This window comes from Stegodyphus dumicola, chromosome 10 (genome assembly GCF_044657685.1).
Source record: "Stegodyphus dumicola isolate Sdum_Otavi_A_Nest chromosome 10, ASM4465768v1".
NCBI lineage: Eukaryota > Metazoa > Arthropoda > Arachnida > Araneae > Eresidae > Stegodyphus > Stegodyphus dumicola.
The window spans coordinates 183,429,393-183,453,721 of record NC_140777.1 but is presented as its reverse complement, the minus strand read 5'-3'; the positions used below and the strand labels follow the sequence as shown (position 1 = coordinate 183,453,721).

The following is a 24,329-nucleotide window of genomic DNA, read 5'->3' as shown; positions in this document are numbered from 1 at the left end:
TATGTATATTTCTCGCATTGTGATAAAACTACGGTATCTAGAACCATCCAATTTTGAATGACGTAATCCTACTGCGAACAGGGGCATGTGGAAGCCCAAATTTAAAATTTGGAATTTGTTTTATTATTGATTTCATATTTTCTAAAACTTAACCAATTTTTGATTAACAAACTGGAGGATTTAAAAGCGAGCAATGTCAACACTACGGGGGGAAAACATTTTTTATCTCCAGTGCGCCAGACTGTAACGGAAATCATAAAGATAAGTTCATTTTGAAATTATTTTGCGACATTATGATGAATTTTATGGTTTAAGTGCCAAGAACATGATACTTAATAAATAAAGGTAACACACAAAACGTTAAAAAACGCCCCTTTGGACGTAATTTAAACTCTGAAACCTTTCGGATTTTTTTTTTTTTTTTTAAATTTTATTTTTATATTCAGTATTTTCAAAATTTTTATATTCAGTTATTTAACTCCTCGTTGAGAAAATACATGATTGAATCTTATTGTGTGCTCTTATGGGGGGTAGGATGAAATAACATCCAGAGTTTCATCCTCTTTCTGTTCCTAGAGGAATAAATAAAAGGAGAATTTTTCCGTCATCTTCTTGCTGATGTCTTCTCTCGAATGACTTTTTTGAGGCTAAAATAGAAGATTATTTTTACTATTGCTACTCTTTTTTTTTTTTTTTTTTTCCCCTCAGTCGTGAGAGAGAGCACGGTGGTTTCCCACCCATCCTCTTATCTTTCGAGTTTCGTCGGTGACGTCATTTCCGGAAGTAAAGAATGGGACTCCAACCTCGTCTTCTTCGAAATGCCGGAAGGGTTTAGACTTATTTTTTGACTCTTTAAACGACGCGTGCGCATCCAATGTAAAATCGATCTGGGTTGATTTTCTTGGAATCTGTGATCGTGAGATGAAAAATCGGGATAAATTCTCACTTCATTTTATCAATGTCACAATTTCGTTTGGGAATTTCTACAGTTTTCTTCTTTAGCATAGTTTTACTGATATTTTTGTGATGATATTTTTGTGTCAGTTCTATCATATAAATTTTTCAGTGTATAATAATATGACGCCGAAATTTTCAATGGAGATAAATGCTGCAAAATCCATTTAGTCTTGTGCCAAATTCAGAAATTTCTCGGTGTTTGTCTTTGGCAGTTTATTAGATCTTCTGCGATGCTAGAAAAGTTTGCAAGTTTACCAACTGTTAAATTTAATTTCGATCGTTTTCAACTAGTCACTCCAAATGCTTAAATAAAACATCTAATGACTAATCACATGACTTTCCTGAGCGGAATATTAAATCATACGCAGTTTTTGCTGCATTTCATTTAAACTTGTTTCCTCGAAATTCATTAGAGATATATTTCTCATCCAATTAATTCAGTTCTTATTTCGCGGCAAGGCGAATATACATAAAACCACAAAATATCTTCATTAAAATTTAAAAAAATATAAAAACATAAAACACCAAATGCAATTAAGAAAACACTTTGTAGAGGTCTCCACTTTGTAAAGGCTAAGTCGCTGTTGAACGTGAAGAATCTTAAGAATAGTTAAGCGAATAATCGCTTGAGTTCGTGCAACAAGAAACAACACGATGGAAGGGTAAATAACCCTTTATTATTCAGATAAGGTTTAACAAAACTCCGTCTTGGAGTCTACAATAAAAACCGACACTTGGGCTTGAAGTTAAGAAGCTAAGAAGTCAACTAAAACTAATCTAAACTAAAGAGATATAGCCGAAGCTATCCAGATTCTAACCGAGTTGGCCCCTTAACGCTAATTGACTGCGAAGCTATCAAGGGACTGAGTACGGCAGAGCGTAATAACAGCTTTGAGAGAGAGAGTAGCCAACAAGGCGGACGCGCGCTAATCAGAAATTCTGATTCTCTCTAACTCAGTAGAACTTCGCGATTAAATACCGCTCCTCCTCATTATGTGTTCAGACGTAATTCCAAAACTACGTCCTCGCCGGAAGTAGTAAGTAGAAGTTAAGAATTTGACAGGAAAGAAGTTTTAACTCAAAAATTTAACTGTTAATAAAATTAACACAATCCTTGCAACTTTTTACAATTATAACTAGAGTTTCTACGCAAAAGCAAGCAATTTGGTCAGCGAACAAAAGGCAGATTTTTCGGTTCACAAAAAACGTTTACTTTGTAAGATCTATCTCTACTTGTCCACATGCACTAACTTAGATCCTACAATGAACCTGGCGAATTCTCGCACAGGCGTGAATTAAATACCAGCACAGAAGAAAGGTGCAAAATAACCCTTTATTAACTCAAACTAAATTAACAGAAAGCACGGACTTCGTGCGTTACAAAACACAGTTCACTTGCGGCGATAACTAAACATAGACTAGAATACAAATCAAAAATCTAAAAAAATAAACGAGACCAAGAACGCACTTCAAAATTACTCCTATGAGATGGACTCAACAGAAATCTAACCGGCATGATACTAAACCGATAAGGCCAAGAGGCTTACTAGAATGACCCCGAAATAACAACGAAACGTGCGCTAGGCTAGCGAAATACGCTGTGAATAAACTGAGATAATCACACGTTTAAATAGCACTTCACTTAACTTTAAATTTACATCCTGGCGAGAGAAAGCGAGGGGAAATTTGAGAAGTTGAGAACAGGAAAACTTAAAATAAGTTTGTTACTCAAATTAAGAAAAATCCTACAATTTCCCTCGCCAGAATTTAACTATCGCATAACAATGCTTTAAAGGCCTGGATAAGATAGCTAAATTCTAAATCTACATGCGAGTTCAACTTTACAATCTTAATTTATATCTTAACTAAATTTAAAGGTTTTTTACAGATGGAGAAATGTGGCACATAATTACAATATCTTCTCTCTTTAGGAATTCTTTTTCTGTCTCCTTCCAGGATGTTTAGTACGTGCTTACATACTTCTTACATTTGCCACACTTTTAATATATATATTTTAACGGTTCAACCTTTTCTACATTTACTCAATTCAATCTTTCTAAATAACATTGAAACTCCCCCTGGCTCTCCAGCATTGCGTACCGTAAAATGCGAGCGTGCTTTATGTAAAATGAGTGCAACACTTACCGACTACTCAACATTTACTTGTTAGAATTAAACCAACTAGACCTAGACAGACACCATACAATCAAATCTCAGCCTGAGGTGCTAACGCTAGTGAAAATTAACTTAGTATTGTCTGGAGAGCCTAACTTTTAAATTACATTCATTCTCAAATTATCATAACTTCTTTTTAGTGCTTATCATCAGTAAGATAGACTACTCTTTCATTCGAAACGCAATTTCAAGCATAGAAAATACTTTAATTCAGAATTCAAACATTTTAACATAATCAATTTCTTACTTTACTCCGCTGTTAACGAGAAGATATCAAAGGGATATGATCCCTGCGACGAAGTCTTCATCCTTTTGTTTCTATTACATTACTCCGTTTTTTAAGATGCATATTATAAAGGAATGTATAAACTGGGAACGACAAAAGAATGTGTAATGTCTCTAACTGTTGGGAGAAGCATTAAATCCATAGCTTCAATAAGGAATCTAATAAAACTGCATTCTTTACAATTTAGGTCTTTGCTACATATGATTTCTTCCCTCCATTGGTAATCATGTAGTACGCGATCGACTGCTTTTAACCAGTCATTAATATTGTCGATGACAGCACTAAAATTGGTTGTTATTTTGACATATTTTTCCCAGACGTTCAAATTTAAAAATAAAGTATTAGTAGCGCCATCTAAGAAATAATTAACTAACTAAAAGCGGCAGATTGCATACTACACGATTTCTCATCTCTCTAATGGACGAGTCTAAATATTCTAACAGTTTCTTGTGATTGGATTGTAAAACCTAAATAAAACTGATATTTTGAAGCATTCATTCATAAAAATGATTGATAATAATAAAAGATAAAGATTTCATGCTCATTTTCTAAATGATATTAATATCACTTAATAATATAAAATTAAAAAGTCACTAATATATTTTCCTAAATTACTAGTTTTTATTACAGAGTACACATGTGCAAAATAGCGTATGTGTGTGTCTCTTTTCAGCGACTTCTACTGCTGCTGTCCTGCCTCGAAATGGTAGCCGCCAAAAGAGCCCTGGGAAAGTGAATTCCATGTCTTCTATTACGTCTGCCAGGAAGAACAGGCATAGCAGGTAACTGTAGCTCTTTTAAAAAACAAGGTGAAATCAAAGTGAAAAATTATTTGCAGATCTTAAATAAATTGTTCTTGATATTATATTATTAAACTGATAAATATTATGCCTCATAAGTAGAAATTAAATTGATTTGATTAATTGATTTAGACCTTTTTCCTCTCATTTCCAGTAGTCGCTCTTTCACATAGTGAATACCTTGTACATTATGCTTTTTTAGTTCCTAAAAAATATCTGATAGGTTCTTGACTTTTATTATCATATTAACACAGAGTATAAATATTTACATATTAATTCAGTCATGATCATTAAAGCATCCGTTACCCTTATCCTCAAAGTTTTAACGTTAAGAGAAGATGGACTGAAAAAATGTCAAGAAAGAGTTATGTCCGGTAAGCATATTTCGCAAGTGCACATCTGTATCGACACCGAGGGAGTGGCTTCTAGAATGAACCAATGGGCTTCCAGAAATATTTCTGTCATTTTACGGTCTCTTTGAGGAGCAGGAAAAGGCAATTTCAACAAAACTCTTGTTTTATTTGCTATATCAGGTGTTACAATGAAATTATTTGCGACAATTACACATATTTTGTCCAAGACGCGTGAAAAAAATGGCCCCCTCTGGTGGTTAGTGTCAGTGACCACCGCATACAGTACACATCCCTGCAAATCAGTCTCTATAATGCTTATGGAAACAGTTTTTCTTTTTCAGGCAGAGTGCAACTTTGCATGTGCTGCATTCCCACACTTTTCTTACAGGCTTTTCCTTGGTGCTGCAGAGTGTACATCGTCGTGACGTTGTCTTCGATGGCTGATGCTTATTTTCTTGAAGACGTATTGCTGCATCAACTACTGGCTTATGTTTCTTGATTGGAATAACTGGATTTTTCACTCTTGAATCACCAAATTTGGACTCCTAACCACTATCGTATTCGCTAATAGCGTTCAAAAACAGTCAGTCTTGAAAAACCACTCATACGAGCGAGAAGTTCAATAGAAAAAGTGGTTGCTCTAGGTAACCACCGCCCTTCAAAGAATTAAGCAAGATGGTTGAAAATGTTTTGCCACGCAATTTCATGTAAGAAGTAACTAAATTATTGTGCACTTCTTGAAAAAATTTTCAGTGCGAAGTTATATCCAATATAAGCCTAATTATAGTATTTGTAACTATTAAAAGTCTCAGCAATTTTTACTCCAGTCCATATGAAAAAGATATTCTAGAACAGTTTGTGCAGAGTTTTATTCGAAGTGAACTTTCCTAATTTGCATTCCTACACATTTAGTATGTTAAATTTCACATTAATAATTGTTCGCGCTTAAATGTATTTCCTGCACCAGAAAACACTCTTCAAACAGAATGAATTTATCTTATTCCCAACGAGCATACTTAATTTATTCATATATATATTTCAATATTAACAATAGGTATAATCTGATCCAGATCTTTCACAATATATTCTGAATCCTACACTTTCAAAATCAAAGAAAAGCAAGCTTTGTGATAAGAAAATACTAGATTAATTGTAACACTTCCAGGTATTCTCATCTCAATCAAAAAATTAAACTGTTAAATTCTCATAATCCACGAGTATTACTAAATGTATAATGTTCGAGGCTAATTGTAGCTTGAGTTATTTTCTTGGTAGTATAAAAAGCGATACTATGCCACGAACATTAATCCGAATATCAGTGCGTGGTAAGTTTCGCAAAAGTGAAATTTTGAGGATTAAATAAACTCATAATATGAAAGCACTACGATATGTTCTACAAAAATGATAGCAGCATGTATACACCATACATTTATAACATCGAAACAAATGCCCCCCCCCCAAAAAAGAAAATCTGAAAGGTTTCACATTTTAAATTACGTCCAAAGGGGCGCTTTTATTACATTTTGTGTGTTACCTTTATTTATTAAATATCATGTTCTTCGCACTTAAATTATAAAATTCAGTTCAAGAGCATTATTGCAAAATAATTTTAAATTGAGCCTGTCTTTAGAATTTCCGATACACAGTCTCGCGCTGGAGATAAAAAAGTTTTTTTTTTTTTTTTCTGTACAACGTTGCCATGGCTCTCTTCCAAATACTTGAGTTTGTTAATCAAAAAATTCTTTTAAGTTTTACAAAATATGAAATCGATAATAAAACAAATTCCAAATTGGATGGCTCTAGATACCGTTGTTTTATCACAATGCAAGAACACATACATACATTTTTGCAGATTCTTCATTATTTAATTTCTTCAAATATAATGCAGGGCGACAATATTTAGTGGCAATAGTTTGAAAAGTGAAACAGATGTTCAAAGTGATTCGCCGCAAAATCGCAAAACGGAAACAATAGTCCCTCAAGGACAAAGTCCCTCTGGACTAATCAAATGTTAACAATAATATGCGTTCATGTGCACAGTTTCAAACATTCAGCGTTACAAGAGTAATAGAAGCTCATTGGTCCATTTCTGAAACCCTCCCTCAGTGGCGATAGTAATGTGCACTTGTGAATTATGCGTCCGGTAAACTTGGTAGAATTCTTACCAGTCTGTTATTCTGAAGAAGTTGTAACTGTGTAGTAACAAGTATATTTTATTGAGAGAGTTTACTTCGAAAAAGGAAAAGTCAAGAAAGAGTTATATTCAGTAAACTTACTAGCATCCTCAGCAATCTTTTTGTCAAAGGTTGCTTTCATGTAACTCTTCAGAAAGTATACTCTATTGAGAGAGTATACCATTAGGGAAAAATCATAAATGTTTGCTAGAAAGCCGAATTAAAAGAAAAAATCGTATAGCTCGTTGGCATCTGAGCAATTATTTAGGAGCTGCTTTCCGATCTTCTGATACAACACCCAACAGCACAGTGATTCTTTGATAGTAACAGATGCTATTGAAGATCAACATACAACATTAACGTAATCCAATAACTTAAATATATTTATTTACAGAAGTTTAAGTACAGCCGTAAAAATGAGATGCTTTTAGAACAACTTACCTAATAATTTGATTTGCAAACATTTTCTTTTTGATATGTCTGACAGACTAGTTGCCTTGCCAAATTCTAAAAGTTAAACATTACAATTTGAAATAATAAAACGGTTCTTAACAGATGCTTGCCCTGATGTCTGATAAGAGACTCATCGCCGAGAGTAAAGCGCTCTTTAGATTATCATTTCCTGCTTTAACTCATCGTGGAATCTGCAGAAAAATATCAAATCTTTGAAACGTTCATCCAACTCCGATACTGCCCCAAGCTTCAAGATTTACACGATGTTCCGTGTAAATGGAGACTTTGATTTCAAAGTTTTAACTACTATGCTGAGGAATATGTTGTCATTTGGGGCACAAGGAGATGATTTCTGAAGGCTGCATTCAGTCATTGTGCATATCACCTGTAATATCTTCATTTAAACGGTTTATGGTCGCAATGACTTTTACAATCGCAGCTGTTTTAAATCTGACACTTTAAATATCCAATGGATCCTCCATACTTATTTCGGAACTTTGAGCTCTGTTGAGTGAAAATTGAAGAACCGATTTCGCCATCCAAATAAACACACTGTGTCTTTCCCAACAGATGCAGCTTTCGTACTAGTGACCAAAATTCAAATAAGCAGGACACTAATTCTAAGCAATGGTCCAAAACCGCGTTTCTCAACCGGTGGTACGCAATAGAAAAATAGGTGGTACGCAAAGAAACAAGGCATTTTTAACTAATTAATTCAAGAATCTCGTGGGAAAAAAAAAGAAAAACTGATAGAAATTTCCTTTCAATCGAACTCTAACTGAAGATTTCAAAAATAACACACTTGTTAATTTTTGGCTGAACCGAAAAAAAAATGATTTAAGTTAATTACAAGCAAAGCTATTAAATTTTTATTCCTTTTTTGCACAACCTATTTGTGTGAGTAAGAATTTTCTTCCAAGTTATATTTGAGAAACAAAATAAAATACAGAACAAAATTGAAATTGGATCCTAATTTACGGTTAAAGCTAATTTAAATAGGACCAGACATAAAGAAATTTATTTTTCGTGAAAAAGTCCCAATTTCACAATAAATTTTAGAATTAAAGTTTCATAACTTATATTTTGATAATTAAAATGGTAATCAATTTTTTATCGAGTATTTTATGTGTGCATATTTAATACAAACAGTTGTGCATATTTAATACACATGTATGCATATTTAATACAAACAGTTGTGCATATTTAATACACATGTATGCATATTTAATACACATGTATGCATATTTAATACGCATGTGTGCATATTTAATACACAGGTTGTGCAAATGGCAAAATATATATTTTTTTTTAATATTACTATTGAGAAATTGAAAATTAATCATTGTAAAATGTACTAGTGGTACTAAATTTTTTCAATTTTTGTTTAGATGGTATGCGTTAGTCAAAAGTTGAGAACCGCTGATCTAAATTCTTGAATTGTATGCGTCTGTTCTGTATAACTCCTCTTTTTCAAATAGGGATGTTTCATATTAACCTATTACTTTCTTTGGGTTCTTAGCCTTTCATTGCAAAGTGTGTTTGCAGTAAAAATAGCAGTTAATTTTCTTTTATTAAACGTATACTCATTTATAAGTTTTTAAAAGACAACTTCTTAAAAGGCTGAGATTTTCTTATCTTTTCTCGCCATTTATGTATAGTTTTATATTTATCATTTTACATTAACCTTTTATAGTAAACCAGCTGTCAAATATCGGATGAATTTTTTTACTAAACCTTCAATAAACATTAATTAAAATTAAATCCAAAAAATTTTCTTAAATTTTATTATAAATGTATTATTTTAATATAAAATATGTTTTCTCTAAATTTAAGAAATTATTATGATACTGCTTAGAACCCTATGCCCGCTGATCGTTTAACGTGTGCCTGCCGCCGTGAGGTCACAATAAAAATGTTTTAAATTTTAATAATATTCTATCTGAAAGTTTTCTCATTTTTAATGAAATAGATACTGCTTCCAACACAGATATCAGCACAAAGCGAAATATGAAATACTAATCTATCCAACTATAAATTCTACTCTTTCCAAGTATAAATGCTACTGTATCCAACTATAAATTCTATTCTATCCAACTATAAATTCTACTCTATCCAACGATAAATTCACCTTGAAAAAGTAAATGGTGTCCGCCGTCCAGCAGATATTCTAGAATGTGCTGTTAGGAACAAAACGTTTGAGGACCCCAGGCTTAGAACTTCATAGCATTTAATAAGGCTTTAAATCTCATATTCAAAATTCCAAGTCTTAATTTATGTACAACGGTTACGATGTAGATGAAGTTTAAATAAATTACTGTAACAATCGTTTTCATTTGTATCACAATGATACGGAAATTGCATATAGTTGTAACATTATTTAGCTGGAATTTTCAGTTTCTGCATTAAAACCTAATAATAATCATAATCTGTCATAATCTGTCAAGAAGCAAGAGAAACGCGCCGATGTGGAAAATAAAACAGGCAAATCGACAACCTTGTATTCGGCGTAGATTTTGTAACTCCCAATCAATTTCGAGGGCAAAACGGGTCCCCCTTCATCAGGAGCAAAAATTCTGCAAAAGCGAATGTCTATCATATTTATACCCTACGTGCGACAAGTGGAAGAGCCGATAACGCCATTTGTCAGCAGAAATAGTAACGAAAAATGAATGTTTAAGTTAGTAGAATTTTAAAGGCATTAGGCAAGACTGGATTGGAATTGAAGTGATTGAGCTTCAAGAAAATCCAATTCCCTAATAAAACCAGCTTTCTACTAAATTAACCCTTCATTTTTCGTTACTATTTCTACCAACAGATGGAGCTATCGGCTCTTCCACTTGTCGCCTGTAGGGTATATGATCGACATTCGATTCAGAATTTTTTGCTCCTGATGAAGGAGGGCCCCTTTTGCCCTTGAAATCGATTGGGTTTTTACAAAATTTACGCCGAATACAAGGATGTCGATTTGCCTGTTTTATATCCATAATTCTTTCTCACTAGTTAATTCATTTTTAAAATAAAAACATAACGATAAAATAGGTAACTGAAAAGGTAAGCTATTTAATTCTTTTACCAAAATTAGAAAATTACCAAATATTATATCAAAATATCTCTTCTGTATGCGATATGTTTTACTGCAGTTTTTTCTTAGATAGCTCTTACTCATACTTAGTATTTTGATATTTGTAGTGATATTTGATATTTGTAGTGAGTAGTCGATGTTTAGAGCAGTTAGATCATTGTGTAGTTAGAATAGATTAGGAGTATGTGTAAATGACCGTGTGTGTGTTTGTATGTTTGTGTGCCAGTAGCACTAGCACTGACTGTGTGTTCTTCAGTGCAGGCATCACGCCCACGCAAGCTGTCTCACGAGCAGTCATACCAACTCCGACTCTTGCCTACGAAGTCAAGAAACTCATGTACGCCCTTTTCCTGTTTCTTCACTCTATCACGGTTCACTCTCTTTCTATCCTCTCGATGATTTCCTGGATTTTTTTTTTTTTTTACCCTCCTTAGCTTAATTACCCATTCTTCCTTTACCCTTGCGCTGAAAATGGCTCGTTGCAATCAAATGAAGCTTCTGTTGGAAATATCCAGCAGTCGTGTCGCTTATAAACAAGCATGCAAAACTGCGCATACATAATAAACATGAGCTATCATTTTAATCTGAAATTCATCTCTAATACTTTGAAATTCCGATGTGTGAAATGAAAATGCTTTAATTTATCTTTCAAACTAGCAGCTATGCGGCCAGCCTTCGTTTGGCTTTTAAATGTACCGGGAAAATGTCTAAATGGAACACCAAACATTAAATTTAAAAACTGCATTAAATTTTACTCTGCAGAACAACTTTATCAAAAAAAAAAAAAAAAAAAAGAGAAAAAACAGAAATTTCAATAAAAATCTATTATATATATAAAAGAATTACAATGAAATAAGCAATATCTCCTAACAAAAATATTAATTATCCTAATAAATAAGTAAACCAACTTAAGTTAATCTCGATCTATAAATTCGGATCCCAGAATCGTACAAACATAAAGAACCTCATTTAGTTCCATGAAAGGATGGTGTACGTGTACTTTAGTAATACGTGCAATGTCAAGTCGACAGCCCATGTCCATCCATCTGAAGTATATCAAAGCTGCAATAAGAGAAATGCAACATTTCGTATCCTCCATTGGTTTACGTAGGCCTAACGTCCTTCTGAAACAAACGAACAAAAATAGTTCAACAAGGATAAGATCCAATGATAATCGTCAAAAAGGAATTAGGACACAAATCTCTCATAACATCTCGATTTTTACAATTTTTTAGGGGTCGGCACCATTTATTTCGCAGTTTATTTTTCCTCCAACCTGTTTGCAGGTTCAATATGAATGCATTTGTTATTGAAGTAAATTTCTGCAGCAAACAACTGTTAAATGTGTAGATTTCCTCACTCTCATTCTACTAAGTGAACGTCGAGGAACCTAGTGAACTGTTTAAGCGATTTATCGCGGAGTTCAAATAACAAAAGTCGTAGACTCAATAAGGGTTAAATACCCTTTATTTCACTCAAAATAAGATGAACGGTTGACCCCTTTCTCGGGATTACAACAAAACCTCCACTCGCGCTTGAACTCAGAACAAGAAATAAGAATTAAATTAGAACTCACTAAGAGACTTAGCCGAAGTTAACCCAATTATCTAACGTAGTTAACCCTTAATTTAAACTGACTGCGAATATAGCGAAATAATACGGCCGAGCGTAACAGCTTCAAGGGAGATTTAGCCCGTAAACAAACATGCACTACTCAGGATTCCTAGCGCTCTCTAGCAATATAAGGTAAACTCTTTTAAATACTATTTCTAACTCATTTGCATTCAACGGGATTCTAAAAACTCGTTCTGGTAGGGAGTTGTAATTGGAAACAAGAATCGTTAGGAAAGCACATTGAAAGTAAAATAACTTCTATAAATTTAAAATATACTTTACAACTGGTTTTCCTTTTTTAAAAGTTCTTGGTTCAGTCATCCACTTTTGTAAATGTACTGGTACGTAAAGAATAAATCTCGCAAGCTTAATCTAAAAATTTAACCCGAAATAGTCTAAAATCTATCCTGAATGGAGCGTTTGAGATTAGAAGCTTTTATCATAAGAGTCATGCTTTCCCATCATATGCTAAAGTTATATTCCTCTTCTTCGCGTAATAATAGCATGAGAGTTCTTAATTAATAGGAATGTACAGGTAAAAAGGAAAAAATAGGGTTTCAGGCTGAATCTCTTTATTTTCAAATGCTTCAAATACATTCTAAAATGTCGCCGCCCAGACAGTATAGTGGTTAGAGGAGCTGACCAAAGAGATTCCGTTCTACAGGATTCCGTTCGAATCCTGTAGAAGGGAAGGTTGTCTGTCCCTCCATAGGAGGCAAAGGTGGACCAATTAGGTGCCTTCATAATAAAGTGACTACCGTTTTTGGCCTTAGTAGTGGCCAATATCTATGATGACTTGTGCCCGCTTTTGGGAAAAAAAAAAATTCTAAAATGCACTGCTTCAAATTGCGTCTATGAGAAAGAGCATACATAATCTTTTGTCAAAAAAGTACACTTCAACTAATATCCGGCACATTATCAAACCTATGATCTACATTTTGTCTCACAATAGCAGAAAAATGTAAAATTTTTTGTGTAACTTAAACTGGCCTCTTACGTCGATTCTGATATCTTAAATGGACTCTCAATTCTAATCTCGTAGATGCCTTCATTAATCTCCATAATAAAAAGACTGACTGAAATTCTAATACCATATAAGAATCAGAATCATTATCTTACGTATCCAACCTGTAGTTCAAAAAGATCTTGTCAAGGATTTCGAGAATCCTTAATTCTTTTCAAAGAGCCGTGAGATTATGTAGGAAATTTCTGAAGCACCTAAAACATTAAATGGGCTAGTCTAATATCATAGGAGCCTTCATTTGTCTCCACGAATAAAAATTTGCTAAGATTTTCGTCTCCCAGAAACTGGGATATTGCCTCCCAGACGGTACAGTGATTAAGGATGCCGGACTACGATACCGAAGGCCCCGGGTTCGAATCCCGGAGAAGGCATGGATATAATTGTGTGTCCCTTCATAGCATGCAAAGGTGGCCCATCTATTAGGTGCCTCCATAATAAAGAGACCACCACATCTGGCCTTAGGAGTGGCCGATGCGAGCCTAGGTAAGAGCCTGCCACTTGGAAAAAAAAAGGAAACTAGAATATCTACCCTCCAAGATAATGCAAACACGATACGGATCTTCAGCATTTTGCAAGGCGGGGAAAAAATTCTAGTTGAATCTTGTACAATCTCCAGAATGTTTGAAATATCTAAATGTTACAATCTAAATGTATAAGAAGAGCACTATAAATGCTGTGTTTCCTGCGAATCATTTTTCAGTGTCAGCTTAATAAAATAAGCATATATTGAGCACATCCTTTTTCGGCTTATGCCATTAAACTAATCTTAAGTTCCCAAAATTTATATAACGTTGGTTTCTAAAGAAACATTAATATATTTAAATAGAGATATATTATATTACTTTCTTGAAATCGTAAAAAATATTATTTCAGTGAAATTAATTAAAGCACACATACTAACTGAAAATGTTATTTCATTTAGAAGAACGGATGAATTAAAGTAATAGCAATGTGTTTGAATTACAGTTATCTGAACTCATCCATAAACTAGATTCAGTTGGGTTTTGAAAGTCTGTTACACTGTTTCCTGAGTTAACAATTTGCTAAAAGTAACAAGCGGGAAATTAAAGAAACATGGAATATGAATGGGAAACATAATACCTCTGAGTATTAGGGAATTAGTTTATTTAAAAATTAAAATGCAAATGATGTTATGCAATAATAAATACAAATGATGTTGTCTCGCATAACTAAAATGTAAAAATATCTACCAATTATTTTTTAGAATTTTGTAGCAGCAAAACATCATTCTTGATAAATTTAAATAAACAAATAGAATATTCAATTGAAACTACGCAATAAAATTTGAAATTACGTCAGGAATTCTCTTTATATTAGAGAAACGTACACTGCGGGGAAACAAAGAGACAGTTCTATATCTCACGTTCTATTGGGCCGATTGACGAAATTCAAATTGCGTTTTTCATGTCTCGAAAGCGCAACTTAAGATATATATTAGATTTATATATAACATTGTTCTAATATAGGTATTGTGACACAAAATCAGACCCTTTCTGAAAAGACATGCAATTTTTTTTCCACATTTCGATTCTACGACTCAAAGTACGCTAAACTGCCAAGTTTTGTAAAACTCGCGCGAGTAGTTTTTTAAAAAATTAGTTCTTGCAATTTTAGCTCCTCCATGTTAATTGAATTTGGTAATATCTCTTTTTTTATTAAACGTATTTGATTCTTCCTTTCACATTTCGAAATTTAGATTCATTCCAAATAAAATTCGCCCATTTTTTATGATTTATTTTTAAAACTTCTATTTTTAAATTATTTTTATCAATTTTTCGAAAAACAATTTGAATTATAACCTATAAAATTTTTACCAACATCTTAAAGTAGATGTATTTCTAGAGACACCTGCAAAAAATTAGAGGTTTTCATACAAAACTTTCTAAAATATACATGAATTTACATAAATTTAATTTGTACAATTTGAAATTTGGCATATTTGTTAAAAGCGATAACAACGCAAAAAGTGGTTTACACACTTTGTTAAAATTACTTGAAAATATGAAGGATGACTCGTGTACAATGAAGAAAAGGAAAGGCAAATAGGTTGCTGTAAATTAAGTAGTTCGCCAAGTGAATTATTCTTGGCACAAACTGAAAAAAAATTCTCCAAGATAAATTTTTGAATTTCTCCATACCGTTTGCACCAAATTTTACAAAATTTAATATTTAGGCATAATATGAATCGTAGAATCGAAATATCGAAAAACATTGTCATGTCATATCATAAAAATCCGATTTCGTGTCAAAATACCTATGTTATGTGCCAAAATACCTATAGCCTAAGTCACACTTTCGAGACATGAAAAACTCAATTCGAATTTCGTCAATCGGCCCAATTAGAACGGAAGGCCCCCCCCCATTTTTTTTCAGTATATGTACAAGCCACAAAGAAGCAAAAATTAATATTCAAAATTTCCCTTTCATTTGGTTTATACGGATAAAATATTTCCAAGATCTTTCTGTCATATATTAGTTGAAAGCTCTCGAAATTTGGTGAAGTATTCTGAACCACGTGAATTTTCCATTCGCAAAAACAGTTTCAGCGCTCATGAACATTCCATTTTGCCTGCCTCTTCCCTTGTCCTTGCATCTTCAACCCTCCCTACTAGTTGCGCACGTGCTTGCACGCGAGTTAGTATAGTGAGCAAAATAAAATTGACAAATGTAGCTGCTCGTAAAGTTGCCCCGTCAAGTTGGGGAAATGCTAAAACTTATAACACAAAGCTCTTATTTGCACTTACAGGAAACCTTTTCCTTTCTAACTTCTCTAGTACAAGACGTCTCTGAATGTGACACAAATGGTTCTCAATTTAATTGTTGGTGGTTTGAGAGACACTCGTTTAATGTTTTTCAAAATTTTTCTACAAAGAATTCTTATTCTTTAAACAGTTACTGAAAAGCAACTCTCAATTCTGATCAAACTTTAGTCTTCATTAACATCTTCAAGAGTCCTTAAGCATATATAACATTTTCGGGCCATTAAAAACCATTTTCACACTTTGAAATATTTCCGGACAGCCAATAATTTTGTGCAATTTTTTTTCAATTTGATTACGGGATGCAAAAAACAATTTATTAATTGCTACAACATGAAAATTGTTTTAAACTGCTGGCTACCATATGTAAACATTTCCTTTTTCACAAATAGCTAGACTTATGATCAGTCATCTACCTATCGTATGTGCCCGACATCAATGCAAACGGGCTTGTTGGTGTACAGAGTTCAATTTTAGTTGGCGCAAAGGCCCCATAACTTCAGCCCTCTTTCTCTGAGACCTGTTAATAGTCCTTGCTATCACTAAAGCACCAATTGAACTTTCGGTCACTGAAGCAATAGTTGCGCGTAGGATCCATAATAATCATGAGTCTGGGGCTCTGTGAGCCGCTCTAACGATTGATCTGTCCACACATACTGTCGTCTATCTAGAATGACCGCATCCTTCTTGACGTTATGCTCGGCCATGGTTCACTCATTCCTGAAAACATCGTGTAATAGTGGCATCGCTCCTATCCGAATGTCGAACGATTCACCAATTAGACCAACCGGCTTCTTTGAGCTCAACTACGAGTCTTCTCCCCATTGCTGGCATCTGTGCATATTGTTTGCGCACTTGTATGCGAGGCATAGTTAATGTCACGGCTACTTGAGTACACAGAATGAAATTCGCAAGGCATGCATGACCTGGAAACGAAATTTTTCCTCTTTAATATCCTGCCAGTTACACATTTAAGATGTGTTGCAGCGCCACATGTATGTTCATTAGCAGCCAAACATTAAATTTTCATCTTCCGTCGAAACCTGTATGCATATCAATTTGTATCCACTTTACATTACTCATTCTTGGTGCGCTCCTTTTTATTTTTGGTCTTAGAGTGTATTTTAAACTATTTCAGACTTCCCATTAGCCAGAAGCGTGTATAAATACCGAAAACAAGAACTGAAATTATACAGAGAGAAAATAATACAAAAATTATTCTAAATTTAAAAAGGGAAATTCAAAAGCAGTTGTAATAACTACAATAGTAATAAAATTAATAATCTGAAATACATATGTAACACAATGAGAGAAAAACGGAACACGGAATGCAAATTATAAAACATTGCTAATTTTTTAATACACATAAAGCTACAATAAGATAAAATAATTAATATACATTGGTGTGCAAAAATTAAGGACGAGACGGTTTTTTCAATATAACTTTGTAGAAAAGCTTTCCAAATCAACACATTTAATACCGTAAGATCCCCAATACGTCAGGACATGAGTAATGTAAGCAACACTTACTAAAAGAGAAATCAGAGGGATAAAAAGAAGCTTTATTGAAAAAGTAGCATGGAGGGCAATGCGACTGAAGGCCGAAACATCCCTGTGATGGATGTCCAGCAAGAAACATCCGGTCTTTAATAGGGGATATGATCTCCCCTGACTGCTAGGCAGGTTTCACAGCGTCTGCTCATGCTGAGAATGAGGGTGTCAATGAGTTGTTGAGACATTGCTGCCCATTCGTCTTGCAGCGCCAATTGAAGCTCCGGAATCGTTACTGGTGGTGAGGTACGAGCTGCCAAGCGTCTGCCTAGAAAATCCCATACATGCTCGATGGGATTGAGATCCGGAGATCCTGCCGGCCAATCCATACGTTCAATATCCTCACTCTCTAAGAGCTGTTCGCAGCTACTGTGCGATGACATGGTGCATTGTCGTCCATGAAAAGGAACTGCGGACCCATAGCGCCTCTAAAAAGACGCACGTATGGAAGAAGAATCTCGTTACAATAACGGGTCCCGTTGACTGAACCTGCGTCGAAGATGTGAAGGTCTGTACGACTACCAAGCATGATGCCTCCCCAAACGAGAACACCGCCACCTCCATACCTGTCCCTTTCAATGATGTTCGAGGGATGATTGCGGCTTCTCCGCTCTCTCCAGATGAGTATGTGATGAGAATCGCTACTCAGACTGAATCTGCTCTCCTCTGTAAAGAGTACTCGTCCCCATTCATCGTCTCTTCAATTCCGGTGTTCCCGGCACCACAGAGAACGCCTTCTCCGATGGGCAGGCGTTAGTCGTCCAGTCGCCTGTGTCGTGTGTCTAGCGATTTCTCCCGCTGTCTGCCGCCTGGTTCTTCTGGCCTGTAAGGCAATATACCGGTCATCTGCGGGAGTGGTTCCTCGTGGACGGCCACTACTAAACCCCGGATAGCTGTTCCTGTAGTTTGAAATTGTCTCCAAAGTCGTGAAACGATGCTGTGAGCAATTCCGAACTCTGTAGCCACACTTGTCACACTGCGGCCTTCCTCCAACTTCCCAATGATTTAACCTCGGGTAAAAGCATCCAGATGTCGTCTAACAGATTGATTATTCGCCATTTCTCGCTGAGGCAGCAACTCGGTGTGATTTTAACTGCTATACGGCGTGCAATCTCTTTGCCAGAAATACTGATCTTACACCGACAACATGCTTTATACTACTCAGACACTCCCCCATTACGTCTACCTGCATATCTGCGCATGTGCTACCGTACATCACCTTACTTAATCTCCTGATTGGTCTTTCTGTTCGCTTTGCCTCTTCGTTCAGCTGATATGCTAATTTTTCGACTTCGTCCTTAATTTTTGCACAGAAGTGTAGATTTTCAGGTATGAGCAAACTTAAATCTATCTATCTATCTATAAACGCAGGCAGAGAGATATATAACGTGTGTGTATACATACACGTGTGGGTACCTATATATTTACGCATTTCGATTACAGATATTGTCGCAAACAATAAAATCGCATTTCTATGTTACTCCAGTACATACCAGTTATTATTATTACGTACTTCTTTTAATGAAATTATGTTCTTTTTTTCTGTCACCCTAAAGTAAATAATTCGTAAATTTAAAGCACTGTATACGGATTTTGCAGATTCTGGTTCAACTGGATTTTGCAGACTCTGAATTACAAGTTTACTTTGATTGTCTCAGTAAATGTATTGTAAATATGAATTCAGATAATGTATAAATGTGCACATAACTGTCATGATTATATCCAACTACTATCTCATGTAACTTGTACAATACAAAGTCTGTATTTAACACATCTATGTAACATGATATGTTAAATTATACACAGGAATTATATGCCCTTGTAATATTTTTATGTTTTTATATGGAAGAAATAATCCTTTTTGCTAGGATGACTGTAAGACTTTTACAACACTGTAAGACTTTTACAACAAAGTCAGATGACACTGTAAGAGTTTTACAACAAAGTCAGGTCAGTAGTTATCTCAGGCGGCGCTCAGATTCTGGTTCATTTGTTTTTGGTAGAAAGATTTCCTGTAAGAGCAATAAAGAGACAAATATTCGTAAATTAAACCTACAGATTTTGGTACAAAATGCCTGTATGCTCTGCCTGATCATTTTAAGCTTGATGATAGAGCTTGTAGCTGCATGTGTTCGAGAAATGAAAGGTTTCTTTTTTTATTAGCTTTCTAGGAATTACTAGCGCTTTAGTAGTCTTTAAGAAATGTGTTTCATTATGCATATGTTATAATATTTAGTTTAGTTAAGAGATTCTCAAACGTTTTCAACTAGCGATCCTTTTTATCTAATAACTCTCTCTCTCTCTCTCTCTCTCTCTCTCTATATATATATATATATATATACTCTAGATATACATGGTGTACCGTAAATTTTGCGACAAACTTCTAGGGGAGGTAGAACACATCATAAGGATTAAGAAATGCATAGGAACCCGTGGGGGTGCCCGGTAATCTCAGGGGTAAGTGGTAGCAGAGGTAGAAGATGGGAAAAGAAGCAAGAGTGATTAATTTGAAACATTTATTGGACATGAATACAAATGGTGTACGACAGCTTGAATGTTACAACAGATGCTCGAAGTTTGCACCATCTGAAGCCAAACATGTCTGACACCGACGGACCATTTGAATGCCGTGAATTCTTTGATCTTTCTAGATCAGGTTCTTCCCGATTTGCTTGATGATGTTCCACCAAATGTGAGGCGCAGCATGTGATCCAACATGATCCTCCTCATTTTGGATTGGATGTTCGTAGCCATTTAAACAGATCATTCCCGCATCGATGGTTTGGGCGTGGTGGGCCGGTTGCCTGGCCCCCACGTTCACCGGATTTATCGAGCCTTGATTTCTTTTTGTAATAAGCCATCAAAAGTGTCGTGTATCATGATCCTGTTGTGTCTGAAATGGATCTCGTGGCAAGACTCGCCTGCAAAGCTGGTACAATCAAAGAAACTCCCTGTGTGTTTGAACATGTTCGGCAATCCATGGTCCTTCGGTGTCAGGCATGTTCGGCATCTGTTGGTGCAAACTTCGAGCATCTGTTGTAACATTCAAGCTGTAGAAACACCATTTGTATTCGTGTCCAGTAAGTGTTTAAAATGAATCAATGTCTTGTTTCCTTCCCATCTTCTACCCTGCTGCCACTTACCCCTAACATTTCCGGGTATAGGTTCCTATGCAGTTCTTAATCCTTATAATGTGTTCTATCTTCGCTAGAAGTTTGTCGCAACATTTACGATACACCTTGTATATCTGATATTTATCTTCTTGCGTAAAGACGAAATTTGTTAATATTTGCAAAATATTTATTAACATCAAGATTTTCGTTAAAAAATTAACCGACTCTAACAAGATGTTGTTAAAAAGTAACCGACTCTAAATTAATATAAAATTAGTGAACATATTAAGACATTTTAAGATTATCATATACAAGTACCGTAAAAAATCAGTAATGTTATTTATAAATCGATGTTACCTGTAAACTCTAATTTCCTAATTATTCGTACAAAGCATAAAATCTGAAAATGTTTCAGAGACCCACGCCCAGAGGATTGCGATATTTCGTTTGGGAATCCCTGATTTAGTTTGGTGTATAATAAATATTTCACGCATCAAATTAGTTAAACATTTTGTAATGTATTAGACTTCTTAACGTATGTAGCCTAGCTAAGCAAACAAAATTATTATAATAATTGCAAGATATATGTTAAAAAGAATAAGTTCAGGAATTATCATTAACGATGAAGATTCCTAAACGAACTGCATAACGCTTTTTATGAAGATTCAGATTTAAATATGTAGTTTTAAACTTTCATAAATGTCACTGATATTACTGAAACTCATTTATATTCATTAGAAATATTAATGGTATGTTTAAGTTTCGTCTCTAATAACGACGAACAATGTTTATAAATTAATATATGAGGAAATATGCATACTAGTACAAGGTAATTTACGTCCTAGTGTTTTTGTCGTTAAAAAATATCTGTTATATTTTATGTCAGAAACATATTCTGTTAAAAAGTATGAATATCTTGAGGATTGAAGTTATTATATATTTTCTTGGTATTTTACACGAATAAGGATAAACCAGGTAATTTTTTCAGTGAGTATTTGAATGGTAATTCATTTTTCCTTAAGAATTGAGTATACATTAGATACACTGTGCACACAAAAAAATGGCAGTCTTGTGTCTTCCGTTCTACTGCACCGATTGACAAAATTTAACTTGCGTTTTTCATGTCAGGAAAGCGACTTAGGATATATATTTTAAATTTATATATACTATCATTTTAACATAGGTATTTTGACACAAAATTGAGCTTTTTCTGAAATCGCATGCTTAATTTTTTTTCTTCAGATTTCGATTCTACGATTCAAATTATGCCTAAATTGGTAACATTTTGTGAGAAAGTTCCCGAGAAATTCAAAAATTTATCTTGGTGTACTTTTTTCAGTTTGCGCCGAGAATGAATCACTTAGCGAATTTCTTAATTTATGGTAACTTATTTTCCTTTCCTTTCATTCTGCAAAACCTGGATTGTTCATTCTTTCAAATAGTTTTAACAAAGTGCTTTATCATTTATAACGAATACGCATATTTCAAAAAGCTCCACTATATAAATTCAGGTACGTATTGGGAAATTTTGAATAAAAAACTCTGATTTTTGTAGGTATGCTTCGAAATACAGCGACTTTAAGATGGTGATGAAACATTTATAGATTATAATTCAAACATTTTTTTCGAAAATTTTGTAAAAACTACTAAAAAATACAAATTTAAAAAATAAACTAGAATTTATTTGGTTTGAATCTAAATTTCGAACTGTGAAAGAAGGAATAAAGTAAAAAAATTGATATTAATAAATATATACCAAATTCAATTAACACTGAGTAACTAAAATTTTGACAGCTTATTTTTAAAACCTACTTGTGCGATTTTTACAAAACGTGGTACTTCGGCATAATTTGAATCGTAGAATCGAAATATGGGGAAAAAATAGGTATGTTGTTTCAGAAAAGTCCGATTTTGAGCGAGAATACCTGTGTCAGAAGAAAGCTATGTATAAATCCAAGTCTCGCTTTCGAGACATGAAAAACGCAAGCTAAATTTCTTCTATCGGTTCAGTAAAACGGGAGATATAGACCACCTTTTTGCTTTGGTACAAAGTGTACGTAGCAAATATATTGCTTATGTATAAATGCATGTATATTTACAGAACTTCAAATAACCTAGGTAAGTCAATTATGCAAATATTCTTCTTTTGTATGTGTAATTTTAATTTTAGTGCTTTTAATTTTGCTGAATTAAACTGATGCCATACTGTAACTTGTAGCCGTAAAGTATTTTTAATTGCAGCTATGATGCGCAGAGAATGTGATAAATAAATAGCAAACGAGAAATATGGCCATAACGCAAACAAATTTTGCATATTAATGCAAATAATTCATATTAATTGCAATCATTTTTAGAAATCAACAACAGAATTCTAGATAAGAGACTGTAATCCAAGAAAGATTTTAGTGTATATGCATATATATATATATATATATTGCTATATTTAATTACATTTCTTCGTGTATTTTAATACAACGAATCTCTACAAAACGTTCTTAGGGAAACGTATTGTAAGAATAGCTTACTTTTAAATCTAAATTTCATTTCACGTATACGCCCACCCGCGGCCGAGCGGTAAAGACGCTGAACACTGGTAGTTCGGTCCGAGGTTCGAATCCCGCGAACGGGCTGGCTGCATGGGCGTTTTCGTGGTTTTCCCATGTGTAACGTGTATACGAGCCAGTTTCCCTTAGAAAGTCCTCCACGAAAGGCATCTCTCCCCTTAGGCAGATAGCCCTAGTGTGCTTTGCCATAATTAAATACACCACCACACCATACACCACCATTTCACGTATACAAATGACGAAAATTAGGCTGCGTTGTCAAACTTGCCAGGTGCATTAATTATTTTTAAAAAATAAAACTAGCACTGTTTAATTAAGAACTCTAAAAAGTAAATCATATTTAATAAGATTAATTAAATATATTAGTCTTTATGGTAGCAATGTGTAATACAGCGTTGCAAAAATTACGTGAAATAGGATAAAATATTGAATCTCTAAATTTAGGTTTTTCCTGGAGTTTTAATTTTCCTTCTTTTCTTAATATATATAGATAAACACGTTCCGTCGTTGCCTACAATGTTTTTTTACATAAAATCGTCGTCAAAAAACCATATTTGCCTTATATGTCCAATTTTACATTAAAAAAATTTTTCATTTATACCTCACTGCTTGAATTTTGCAATAAAAATTCAAGGTCGGTCGCTTCTGAGCCTCTTATAATACTATAAGAGGCCCACAAGCGACCGAGCGGTAAAATCGTTGAACACTGGTAGTTCCGACCTGCTTTCGCTTCTAGGCGAACCGGCTGACTGCAAGGACGTTTTCGTAGTTTTCCCCGTGTCTAACGTGTATACGAGCCAGTTTACCTTAGAAAGCCCACCACGAAGCTAGCCATACCTCCCCTTTAAGCAGATATCCCTAGTGTGGTTTGCTATAATCAAGTAAATCAAACATACTATCTGCGGATAGGGTATTAAGATTATTTCATATAAGTAGTATATAAACTGTTTCGAATTTCTTTTTGGTTGAAATATTACTGGCCGATTTTAAGGGGGCTGTATACCTTCGAACACTTTTTTTTTAATTTTTAAGTTTGTGCATTTAATTTTGGCTTTAAAATAATTAATGATTAAAAAAATGAAGAAGCTGAGTTATTTAATGACCATTCATTTTGTATTTTTGTAGTAAAGTAAGAAAAAAAAACAGCAATATTTACAATAAAGTAGAAACACTGTGTTAAAAATATGTAATATATTTTCTTACTTTGTAAACTGCAAACCCATCATAATGATATTGTCAAGGAGGTAGACTATTATTTTAAAGCTGGGAAGTAATTAAAAAACATTTTAAGCTAGAATGTGTAATAAAACAAAGAAAAAGCATATTTTCTCACTAAAACTCATGTTTAACACATAATAACTTTATAAAAAATGCATTTACCAATTAGTAAATAGTCTGTCTCC

At 34.1% G+C, this 24,329-nt stretch overlaps 1 protein-coding gene across 2 annotated transcripts in view; it reads left to right on the top strand.

The window, feature by feature from the left end:
* Window positions 1-24,329, top strand: part of slo (calcium-activated potassium channel slo) — a 514,476-nt gene that overhangs the window by 428,389 nt on the left and 61,758 nt on the right. Inside the window, exons 17-18 of one of the 2 annotated variants that reach the window (XM_085825983.1) lie at window positions 4,092-4,200; window positions 10,537-10,617. In XM_085825983.1, coding sequence (XP_085682109.1) covers window positions 4,092-4,200; window positions 10,537-10,617 — 190 coding nt within the window. The remainder of the gene's footprint in view (window positions 1-4,091; window positions 4,201-10,536; window positions 10,618-24,329) is intronic. The other variant, XM_085825984.1, reaches the window with a different exon arrangement.